Source organism: Vicugna pacos, chromosome 6 (genome assembly GCF_048564905.1).
Source record: "Vicugna pacos chromosome 6, VicPac4, whole genome shotgun sequence".
NCBI lineage: Eukaryota > Metazoa > Chordata > Mammalia > Artiodactyla > Camelidae > Vicugna > Vicugna pacos.
In genome coordinates this window covers 39658897-39672170 of record NC_132992.1, presented here as the reverse complement: position 1 = coordinate 39672170, position 13274 = coordinate 39658897, and the positions used below count along the sequence as shown (strand labels likewise).

General features: G+C 32.6%; 2 protein-coding genes across 4 annotated transcripts in view; both read right to left on the bottom strand.

Moving 5' to 3' along the window:
* The window catches only part of LOC140696879 (uncharacterized), a 99479-nt gene that overhangs the window by 75735 nt on the left and 10470 nt on the right, over positions 1-13274 (bottom strand). The window lies entirely within an intron of this gene.
* Positions 7622-13274, bottom strand: part of ARHGAP5 (Rho GTPase activating protein 5) — a 67585-nt gene continuing 61932 nt past the window's right edge. For all 3 annotated transcript variants that reach the window (XM_072962903.1, XM_031678919.2, XM_031678920.2), the window contains exon 7: positions 7622-10574. In XM_072962903.1, coding sequence (XP_072819004.1) covers positions 10247-10574 — 328 coding nt within the window. In that variant the 3' untranslated portion in view covers positions 7622-10246. The remainder of the gene's footprint in view (positions 10575-13274) is intronic.

Below are 13274 nucleotides of genomic sequence, written 5' to 3'. Positions count from 1 at the left end.
TATGTATATAATATTGTCAATTTTGGACTCTTGGTCTACAGAGCTTAAGATATTTACCATCTGGCCCTTTATAAAGTTTGCTAGTCCATAAGCTAATACTTCATACTGGTAAGTCTTCCCTAACTATGAGTTATTAGTTAAGTGAAATAAGATGCCCCTTCCTCAATGCATTCTTCATTGTTCTCTTCCAAGCTCCTTGCACAAATATATTTATATAGTTTCTGGACTATATAAAATCTGTAATGTATAACTTCATCAGATTCTGTGAGGCTTTCTCACTTTGAAAACACATTTTTCTTTCAATTATGAATTCTGATACCTACTGGGAACTGATTCCAAGGCCTTTTGACAGTCAGTGCATTAATGGTGACTCAGGCATGACTACTCTTGTCATATTCAAACTTAATCTGTTGGGGAAAGCCTTCCTACATAGACACACACACACTGTTTCTCTCCTTTGTGAATTCAGCAGCCTCTGCTCCTGTGGTATTTCCTAGAGGAACTACCACAATCAGTACATTCGTAAGACTTCTGTCTAGTGTAGGTTCTCTGACATGTATTTAAAACAGATTTCTTCATAAAGGCTCTCTCTTATTTAGTACAAACGTAATTTTTCATTACAGTGAGTTTTCTGGTATTTAATCTAGCACGCAGCACTTTCTCATTCACTACACATACATGGTTTCAGTGTGTTAATTTTCTGATTTACTTGGAATTGTGACTTGGAAGTGAAGGACATGCACAATCATTGCATTCACAAAGTATCTCCCCTGTATGAACTTTGAGGTGCAATTGTACTAGCATTTATTGCTGTGTAAATTATCCCCAAACTCAAAAAGTTTTCAACAATACTTATTACATTTCTAAGGTAGGAATCTGGGAGTGGCTTAGCCGTGTAGGTCTGGTTCAGGATCTCTTGTGACGTTTTTATTCAAGGTGTCAGTTAGGGTTAAGAGAATCAGCTTCCAAGTGCATTCACATGATTGTTGGTAGACCTTAGTTCCTCTAGTTGCTGACCAGACTTCAGTTCCTCACTGTGTGGGACTTTTCACAGGTCTACTCACAGTATGACAATTTGCTTCTTTCAGAAGCAAGAGATCATAAAGGATACCCGCAAGAGGGAAAAAGTCTTTTATCTAATCTTGAAACTAACATACCTTCATTTCTGCTGTTTGCTATTGATCACACGAAACTAATCTTCATAAAATGAAGTAGGAGACCATGAAAAGATGTGAACACTGGGAGCACCACTGGGAGCCGTCTTGGAGGCTGGCTTCATTCAATAAACGAGTTTGACTTGCGGCTGATGGCCTTACCACACTCAGTATGTCTCTTTCCAGTATGAAATTCTGGTGTACACTGAGTTAACTTCTAGGGTTAATTAAGGCTTTTTCCATGGTCACTCCATTCATATGGCTTCTTGCTAATCTGAGTTTTCTGAAGTGCAATCAAGGTTGACTTACAGGTGAAGATTTTTTCAAATTTTAATACATTCATAGGTCTCTCTCCACTGTGAACATTACAGTGTACAAAGATTAGGTATTTTGCTGAATGCTTCCCCATATTTAATGCACATATAAGATTTCTCTCCGAAATGGCTGCAAATATTCATTGAGGCTTGATTTGGAAGAATTTCTCAGTATGTTTCTCTCCAGAATGAATTCTCTAATGTTCAAATGTGACTTCTAAATCAAAGCCTGCTCCTATTCAGCAGTTTCTGATATATGAATTCTTCAAATGGACCTGAGTACCGACTGGTGGTAATGTCTTTATTACTTCATTCACCTTAGCTATTATGTTCTCAGCTCCACTTCCCACAGGAGCCTGAAGGTGGTTGGGCTATCTTTAAGTTCCTATCAAGAGTTGCTGGAAGAGGTAGGTTAGTCTCAGTAAGGATTTCACAGCCTCAACTTAATTTAAGAGTTTTCACCTTAGGTACCCAAAACTCCAAACCTTGTAGGTTTTAGAAGGAATTTGACTTAATGCTCAGAGTCCCTCAGGAACTAAACTGTTGGAAGTCTCAATGACAACAGTAGTTAAATTGCCTTAAGACCACTTCTGCTTCCCTTAGTTTTTATTTGCTCCAGGCCTACTCGTAATGAAGTATCTTAATTTTATTTGAATGGAACCAACTTTATTCCACAAGAACCTTTTCATTGGCAGGTTTTGGTTTTTGTTTTCCCTTTCAGCACTTTCAAGAGGTAATTCCATTGCTGTCTGTCCTTGACCATTTCTATCGAGGTATCAACTGTCTTAATGGTGCCCTATTGAAGGTAATGTCTTTTCTCTAGCTGCTTTTACAAATATCCTGTCTTAAATTTTCAGCATTTTTGCCATGTGTGCCTAGGTGTAGGTTTTTAACATTTAGTTCTGCCTGACTGGAATTGGCTGTGGGCTTTTTTATGAATTTTGGAAAATTGTTGGTCATAATCTCTTCATTGTTTCTGCTCCATTCTCTTCAAGACTCTAAATTATAATGTTAGACATTTTGAACATTTCCTGCTTCACTGGTATTATCTATTGATAATCATCTTATAGCTCACTAATCTTGTTTTCTAGTGCACACAATGTTACCACATCTAGGGAATTCTTAAAAAAATCTTTATTTCTAAAATATGTTTTTTCAAACAAAAAAATTATTTGATGAAAAATTTCATGCCATTCATTTGTCAAACTTTCTTTCCCACTTTCTTTCATATTAAATCATAATTACTTTTAAAAAACATTGTCTAACTCCACAATCAAGATCATTCTGATTCAATTGTACTTTTTTCTCTCTGGGTTAACTGTCATGATTTTGTTGCTTCACATATCTAGTAATTTTTAATTGTATGCTGAATATTATGTATAAAAAAACTATAGAAGCTCCAAGACAATTCCTTCCTCTGAAGAGGGTTCTCCTTTCTTACGTTAGGCAGAGCTAAAAGTTTTGTTAAGAACTAGGCCAATTCATCCCCATTCCTAGGGTACAGATACGAAGTTTTCAATTGAGAACCCAGATGCTTGTTTCCTCACCCTTGAAAGATTGCAAGGGATTCTGCTCTGCTTGTCAGTAATTTTCAGCTCTTAGCTTTTTGAGCCTCACTAAGCTTCAACACTTAATATCTTGACAGACTCACTGTTCTTTCAAAACCTCCAATTTTATAACTCCAGCCCTATGCAATCACTAAAAGTATAGCTGTTTTTTCTCTTAACATGGTCCTCTGCCTAGGCCTAACCTATTTTAATATTTTACTTTAGTTTTAATCAGAAAGATTTTAAAAAAGTTTCTGCTCTCCCACTAACCTCTGAATAGTTCTCCCTTCTGTGGGACTGAGTCTATTTTAGACTCAGTCATTTCCACATCACATTGATGCCTTTAAAAATATGCCCTTTGAAAGTTATCTTGCTTTTATGTTAGATGGTGTGTTGATCTGTTGAGACCTAATACATCTCATTGAAAACTGAACCCCTGTAGTGTTTATAAGGCAAGTACTAAAAAGTGGCAGAAAAATGAAAATGGTGACTTTGGAAAACTCAGGATGTATAAAATTACATTAATTACTAAAAAACTTTCTACAATGCTAATTGCTTTCCCTTGTCTCCAAATCCATGCCCTACCCTCTTCATTATCACAGTTTCCCCTCTTTATTTTTTTCTTCACAGAAAGGGGGAGAAGCAATTGTAAACAACCGAGTTTTCTGGGAAATAACATTAGAAGTTTCCTAGTATGCCCAGATCTTTGCCATTAAAAGAGCTTAGTTTTGACTAGCTTATTACAATTATAAATTTGATCAGTAACTATCAAACCTATGTAATTATATAAAGTTGTAAGTTTAAAGTTGAATATCAAGGTTTTTTCTATGTAATCAATCCTTACCATATGAAATTTTTCTTCCAAGAACTCCATTTTGTGCCCCCTAGATGGAATATAAAAGCACTTAACTGGGAATTAAATCTCTCACTCTTGTACCTCAGAGATTTGTTTAGTTGGATAGCTTCTGGATAGCCTGAGTCTTATGAAGCTCCCACAAGTGATGCTGGTATATGGAAACCACTGCTATAAACAGAAAAAAAACAAAACACTCAAAAGCCAGCACATTCTTAAAACTTGAAAGGTTATTTTTACCTGAAGGAATATGTTTGAACTTAAGTCTAAATCTGTTACGATCTGCAATTTATAAGCCTCATATAGCACTTCAATATAGATTAAAAAATCCAAAAAGATTTCAGAAGTAGAGACCTATAGCTTGAAGAGATCATCCACTAAATGATGGATACTTTTAGATCCATTATGGACATGATTTTGATTTTCAAGTTAGCAGTTTAAAAGTATTAATCATTTCATTAATCTATATAACAATTTATTGAAATATTCACTATATGATCATGATAAACATGTAATGTGTGGAGATGCAATTACTGCCCTCAAAAACATTACTTTCAGTCATCCTTAATGGAAAAAAAGCTGAGATCAATTCAATTCTGATGTATACAATTATATCACAATTCCTACCTTTCTGATGCAGTGTTTTAATAATGTATTATGAGCTTTCAAAAGAACTAGTCTACCTAGCTCTCATTTACTTATTACTTACAACTAAAACAAGCATGATTCTCTTTGGGGAAAAAGGTGGTAAGAACAGAGGGCAACAGTCATCATCCTTTGTAAAATTTTACTTTGACCTACATTATTTTGAGTTACATTATTCCACATGAATAAAACTTGGGAGATTTAATTTTACTAAATATCTAAGGCAGGGGATCAGTCAACTAAGCTCCAGTCTGCTGCCTCTTTTTTGTAAACACAGTTTTATTGGAATGTAGTCATGTTCATTTATTTCTGTATTGCTTATGGCTATTTTTTGTACTACAATAGAGTTGAGTAGTGCTAGAGATTATATGGCCTGCAAAGTTTAAGACATTTATTGTCTGTCCTTTCACAAAAGAAGTTTGCTCACTCTGATCTATACCATGAAAATAATTTTTAAGTGCATTTTAAAGTAACTTAAAAGTCATTTGGTAATAAAAAATTGGGGTAAAACAGATTTTAGTTTGTATTTTAAAAGTACATTGCTGGTAATGGTTTTTCTCTATAAGCCAAAATTGTACCCTTGAGAGTGAATAAAGATGAAAAATCTGGAAATAAAATTTCCAAGAAATCTGAAAAGGTGTCTAAAAGACTATATTCTCTCAGATAACTAGAGTTTTAAAAAAATCTTTTTAACTACACATCTGAAATAACAAGTCCTGCACAAATTAATAATTAGTAAACAATAACATAATTAATAAAATAATTAATAATAGTAGGAAGTATACATATAGCTTCTAATTTTACTTACCATTTTAAGGTACTAAATATAAGTTGGGTTCATTGAACACCTACAAGGCATTTATTTGGATAAAATGAAATATCAAGAATCTAGAGAAAAGGGGAACTAAGAGCTCCAAATCTGAAACTGGTAAGATAGCTTCAAAAACTGGTGCGTACCTAAAAAATACTCAGTGGTAAGGGCAAAACATTAAGCTCAAGGTCATCAGAAAATGATCTGGTGAGTACAGATCCATAATTAAAACTAATCTGGATGAATCAGTGAAGTAGTTAATAAATATTTTAAGTCAGTAACTAAACCAACATCATTTATACTGGAATAAGATATAATACAAAACAGAAACAAATTCGAAAACAACAGGTCTTAAACTAAGGAAATCTTAACTAAATATCACAAACTATCAGAACAAAAGAGTCACCATCAAACTGTTCATAGTAATTTTCATCACTTGAGGCAAATAAAGTTGAATACAAAATCTATACTGCAGGAATAAACAAGTTATTTCTAAACTACAAATTCTTTGACAACTACTTACAGCATATACTGAAGGTCATAGCACTCTTTTAACTATGAGTAAAAATAACTAAACCAGAATTGCCAATGCTGCATTCAAGGTTTACATTTTATACATTAAACTTAGTTATAACTTAGGTCTTACCTTTGACCACCATTAATTAGCTTTTCAAAATCATTCCTACTGCCTGCAAAACTTCTATGAATGACTAAGAGTGAATATTTTAAGACTTGAACAACACTGTAAGAACTATGGATCCCTTCCCCACCACGATAAAAATAAAAGGGAAACAATGGAATCATGCTGCTCATAGGATGATGATGAGGTTCAAGTGAATAGTGACTATTCCCGAAGTTCATTACTTAGTTGACTTTAACTCCTTTAAAAAGATCATGGTACTTGATCACATGTAATGACTGGATACTGAACATAAGATGTCATTACTGCATACAGTCTCCTTAACTACACACAGATGCTACCATAAGAAATCAACTTTGAAGAGTAGTTCCTTCCCTTAATAAATCTTAGAAAATTTTATTTTTAGACATTTGATAAATTGAAATGGCTGCAGAGAACTTCAAGAGTTCAAATACAATAAAAATTCGGAAATGTGAAAGTTTTGAAACAAATCAGAAACTGTTCAACAGCCTAAGAATAAAGGTACTTAATTAAAAGAATTAAATTCAAGACAAACAGTAATTCAGGTCAAACTGACCTCCCAGATCCATAGAATCTGACAACATATACCCATAAAGTTTGACTCAATATTTATAAACCATGAAAACAAAAATAATATATTCTTCAATGTTAGCATCACTGCTACAAACTACAAGCTTCAAAATACTTCCAATGGCTCAAAAGAATGCCTAGCCACAGCTCAAAATTCAGATCCATGTAACATTTGAGTTTTAAAAACCTGTGCAATCTTGTTTTCCTAAACATTTTAAAACTGAATTTTCATCCATATGTATACATCCAGAATAAATTTTGGATCTCCTCTCATGGTACAGTAAGAGCTTAATAATACATTTCCCTAATAAAACTTTTATAACATTGACATAATTTAAACATTTTTCCTATTTTATGAAAAAAAATTAGCTGATTTTTACCAATGAAATGGTAAAATTAGAGGCAACTATAGCTTAAAATTACACAGTTTCTTAATGTTTTATTCATAGCATTCTTTATACAGATGAAGCTTCAGTGATATTTAATTTACTGCAGCATCCTGTGGGTGAAGCACAAAATTACATTAATTATAAACAAAGAAACAAAGCACTTTTGACTTTTTAAAATTATATATATATATTTATATCCAGTTGACAAACAGCATCACAATTATTACTGTATAAAAAACTAAAAATCACCATGGAAGCTAAGGTCTAAGAATTTATTCCAATTGTTCCCTTTTGTTTCTATCTAAGAGAGATTAGAAATTAAATTCCAGTACCTCAAAAAAAAAATCTACATTATTTACATACAGTATGGAAAATAAAAGCTGCTTTTTGGCTAAGTTAGATTGCTATTACCTACATTATTTACATTGTAAATGTTAAGGGAAAAAAGCACTGCTAACAAATAATATTTCAAATGAAAATATATTGTGCCTGGAATTTTGTTCTAAAATTAACTGTATATCCTAATAAGTGTCTGTTGAATATAATTTGACTTCCAATAGATTTACTGAAAATTTGAAAGAGTACCACTATGCTTTATATTGCTAATCTAGATAACATTAAGTACAGTATTGTAAAAAGTACAATCACTAAAGCTTAAATGAAACGATGGCAACATGTGTATAGATGGAATTTTATTTAAAACTATAAAATATAATGCCTTAATGTTTACCCATAATTATGAGACTATCTAATATTCTTTTCATCCTTTAAAAAGTCTCATATATAATAGATCCCTAAACAGTGAAACCTGCCAGTAACTTACCAGAAAAAAGTTTAATTATATTATTTTGTTCTTAGAATTATTTTTCTAATATTTAAAAATATAGCTAAACCCTTGGCAAAAACAAACGCAATCAATTCAGTGTAACAGACTGAGCTTTAAACCGCACTTTAATTTTCAATTAACTGTAACCTATTGGTTAACTGAACCAAAAGTAGATTTTTAAATGACCCACTATTAACCTTTTCAAATCAATTATAGAATGCATAGAAACGTGGAGATAAATTTTGGGGAAGGTGCAAGGTAGTAAATGTGGAAAATGGTAAATGCTAGTTTTAATAAAAAAAGTGGTACTAAATGCACATGAAAGTTAAATTAACACAGTATAAAAGAGAATAGCTTAAATAAACTGGGATTCACATATTACAATAGCAAAGTCATGACCCAATGAACTGAAGACATGAACAGTTCTGGAAATTCTCTTTTCAGCCTACTTCCAAAAGAAATAGTCAGGCTTTTTTCCTGTACATAGTTTTGAGCTTTGTCTATACCATATATAGTAGAAAAATAAATTCTTTAGCAACCTAGAAACAGTTTATAAAACTCTTTAAGTTTAATTTTCTTTGCCAGACATGCCAATGTTAAACTGACAGCTATAAATTAAAGCTATATAGACAATAGGTATAAGTAATATAGAACAAGTTAAGAATACTACATTTACCGGATTTTTCTTTTTAAAAATTACTGTACTTTCTTAATTCCTGTGTGCTTTGCAATAAGAATAATAGGGACTTTGTTTTCTTAGAAAAGATAATAACATGTAAGAGTACAACACAAATAAGATAATTTATAATATACATGTACTTCAACAGCAGCCTGGTTCATGTCAACATCTTGATTCTGAAGTTAAAATTAGAAGTATAATACCTAGGACATAACAGTTGGGAAAGACAACATTTATTTTAGGAAAAAATGGAGGAAATCAAACTCTTAGGAGCCTCAAATCTCAAAATCATCTATTTACTATAGTACACATAAGACAACCTTAAAATTGCAGTATGAATGAAGATTACACAACATGGACCAAAAAAAATTTTTTTTTTTACTACACAAAACTTAACCTAGCAACAACAACCAAAAAAACCCCATTTTTTTTTCCTTTCTGGGAAAAAACGGCATGGTTTGATAATAAACAAATTCTGAATAAAGCCTAACAAAATTTACCTATGCCACCTATTCTGAAAATTTTATCCATAATTTAGTGTTTTGGTTGTAACTCCACTAACAAAATGTTTAAACCCAAAAGCAGCAGTCATTTACAGCAAATCTGGTACCAACATCAAAGGAAAAAAATTGGTTTAAAAAAATGGTGCAAAAGCCATTTGGATTTTAGTACAACATATCACAGAAAAGAATACGAATACAAGATTGCAACTTTATATATACATACTCCAAAGAGGCTGTCAGTACCCGAAGTATTTTTTATTGCTATATTAGCAATGGATTTTTGGATATGTTTTTTAAGGGCCACATAAAAATAGATTCAAGGGACAGATTAAATTGAAGCCCTAGATTAAAATGTTTGGTTTAAAGAATTTTCTACAACAAATTTCATGTTTATGTATGAAAAGTTATATAACCTTATATGAAAATGTCATGAAGTATTTTCTGCACTATACTAAATGTATTTCCCAAGAGGGAAAAAATTAAAATATCTAAAATATATTAGATTAAGATTACAAGACCATAATAGATCTTTTGAACATGCATCTGTTTACAGAATTAACAGTGTACGAGATGTTTGTTTCATTATGGACTACAAAGAAATGAGTTGGTGACAACTATCCTTTGCACAACATTATCAACTCACTTTAGCCACAAGCATGTCCTTGGTATGTGTGTACAAGAAATATGTTCGTTTACCCCCATCAAATTATCCACAGGTTTACTTAGAAGATGAAGGTATAGAAATATGTTAAGTGTATTTTTCTTTCTTTCAAACAACTTCCAAGCATGGCATAGTAGCCTGAAATTATAAAATACTTACGTGGGCTTTTAGTTATCTACACAGACTGCTAAAAGTAAATTAAGTTGCTCAAATTAGCACATCAAATAACAAAACCAGCCATAAAGCAGGCTGAAAAGCATTAAATGTTTCATATATGTGAGTTTTTAAATCATTTAATTTCTATAAAAAAATTTTATTCACAATATAATGTGACAGAAAATGCCACAGGAATGATATACTGATTGCAATAAGGTTGCATGCAACAGCAGCTTTGTATTTTATAGCTATTTTTGTTTATAAAAATTAAACCTCTCCAGTCATGCTTATTAGCACATGGTCTTAGATTTGTAATGTAAATGAATAAGGAATACCATATAGCTCGAAGAGAAAATGTCTCATCATTTTGAATGTGAATTATTTGTAAGAAACATGAAGTATACTACTGAACCCTGAAACATGCATGTCTAGATTTGCTTTTTGTCCAATTTCAGGCTGCCTGCAATCACTTTCTACTTATATAATACCAAGAGGATCCGCCTGTAACTGTGGTTGTATCAGCTGAGGTTGCAGTGGTGGTGGTAACTGAAGCGGTACCATCGGTTCCACCAACTGTCCTGGGTTTGAAGGTGGTGGAGGAGCCACAGTGTTCGCAGTTTCCACAATTTCTCCATTGTAAAAGAAAAACTGACACTGCTGAATAAAAGTTTCAACAACAGATTGATGGATCTTCGTGGTAGAGAGAAACTCTCGGTTTTCAAAATCAGGTCTCATCAAAGTTGGCCAAAAACAGATAGATAAGTTGTCTGCTGTCATTAGGTTGATTTTATTTTGCTGGCTGACTCTGAAATTATGATATGGAAAAAACCAGTTAGAAATCAATCAAAACTCATTACAATTAGAGAATACTATTTCAGACGATTTGTTTTTACCTTTTTTAAGTCTTAACTTCAAATTTAAAACATTTTTCTTCTTGTGCATTCCATGTTCAACTACATTCTAATAATAAGAGGAAAGCAGTAAAATTCATCCCTTATGAGAATCAAAGATGGTCTTTACTTTGGAAAAATTATATCCTCCAATCAGGAAACTTTTCAACTTTCAAAAAGTTAAGTTTCTAGTATTCTAAAAATCAATCTTTTCAATCAGTTAATTAACTACCTTGTACATTGTTAGAAACTTAATTTCAATGACAACAGTTCACAGAAACACATTCCACCTTAAAATTCTTATGATTTAACAAAAGTTTACAAATGGCCATACATGAACTAATTTGCATCCAGTCCTTTAAATATGTGAGCAAGCACTACTACCATAGTCTGTAATAAGCAAGAAATCTAAGAAACAAATCTTGAATCATAACTCAAAGTTATTAAATTGGGAGGAAATTTTAGATACTTTATTCAACCCTCTCACTTCACACATAAAGAAACAGCCCAGGATGCAAAGTAGCAGGAAAATTTTATAAATTTGCATATCAAAAATTTAAAATATAAACCAAAGGACTGCCCCCACTAGACATAGGAGTTGCTTGTCTTGAGTTAAAATATGTGCACTAAAAACATGTGTTCTGTGGTGAAAGTCACTACACTATTTGTTAAGAGGCTAAATTAGAATATTCAAAAGAAAATCAACCTTTTGTTAACATATAATGTACAGTGGGCTCAGTCAGGTGTGTCTATGTGGTGGTCAAATTCAGATCCTGAAAATACCTACAGATTTGAAAGACATAAGAATATGCACATCAAGTCTAATTGTTGAGTCAAAAGATACAAAGGAAAGGCACCAAATCAGTTAGAGATGAGGGTGGTCTGGGAAGGCTTCCTTGAAAACATTATGTTTGAGTTGAGTCAACAGTGACAGACTCATAGACATAAAAAACAAACTTATGGTTACTGGGGCGGGGAAGAGGATGGGAAGGGATAAATTGAGAGTTCGAGATTTGCAGATACTACCTACTATATACAAAATATAGATAAGCAAAAAGTTTATACTGTATAGCACACAGAACTATATTCAATATTTTGTAGTAATTTATGGTTAAAAAGAATATGAAAATAAATATCTGTATATTCCTATATGACTGAAGTATTGTGCTGTACATCAGAAACTGACACATTGTAAACTGACTATACTTCAATAAAAATATATTAAAAAAAATAATAATTTAAAAAAAGAGTGATAGGCATTGGTAAAACGGTAGGAAGGAGTAATTTAGTCAAAACAGTGGTTCTCAGTGTATATCAGAACCTCCTGGAGAGCTTGTTAAAACAGACTGATAATTATGTCTGGGATTGGGCCTGATTATTTATATTACAAACAAATTCCCAGGTGATGCTGATGCTGATGCCGATGCTGTTGGTCTGAAGACTGAAATTCTGAGAACGACTGAGGCACTCATGTTAAGATGTGATAAGGGACTAGACAGAAACTGATACTTCTGGTTAAGTGATTAGTTAATACAGTGGCATTTGGTGTGTGCAAGGTGGAAAAGGAAAGGAGATGTTAACTGAAGAAGTCAAACCACTTAATGTTAAACAATTTTGTTTTTTTCTTCAGGATGTAAGTGATCTTTACAGACAGAGCTTTTATAAAGATCATTATGGCATCAGAATCAAGAAAGAATCACGAGGAAAAATTAGCAGACAGAGAGCTCAATGACAAAGAAACCAGAGCTTCCTAAATGAGAAATAATAAAATTTAAACTTAGCAGTGGCAGAAGAATAAAAAGGAAAAATAATTAGGAGACAGAACTTATTTGAAACAATAACTCACTGAATACGAAAGGTGAAAGAGAATAAAACCAAAGAACAACTCCATGGATTAATTTTTGTACTTTGTCAATCATCCATTATATATTTTATCCACTGCTATGTTTCTATAGTGCTTATATAAAAGTATCTGGCACAAAGAGTACCCATTATAGTTTAGTTGAGTATTTCTTCTAAAATTTAAGTCTAGTGATATTATTTCTCTGTTCCCTAGTGGCTCACCGTACCATTCAGAGTAACAAACATAAAAGCTTTTTTCATTGACAAAGTCTTGCTCCCCATAAGTGTCAGTGGAACTCAACAGCGCACTTAGTGACATACATGAAAGCAGCCTCCGTGTCAGTAAAATATTTTGAAGACTAAAGCTAGTCAAAAGGCTACACTCTGAGTAAGTAGCACTGTCCTGTTCTTCACTCTGCTCAAACCACATAGACCTCTTTGCTGTTCCTCAGCACATCAATATGCTTTTGCCTGTGTCATTAATTCTTGTGTTATCAGAGTCAAACACAGTGTCTAATATAACACTGATGGTGGGCTAGCACTGTGATTCTTCGAACATGCTCTTCCCTTTGTCCCTTCTGCCTATGCTTTTTAATGAACTCCGATTCTTAATTCAGCACTTTATTCAGGCCAGACAGTAATATGTTCATACACCATCCTTACATTCCATATTAGGTAAGGTATTAGGTAAGATCTCCTCTACTATTCTGTACACATCTGTTAAATCATGAATCACTTACATGGTAATTTTCAAAAGAGGAAAATTCTACTAA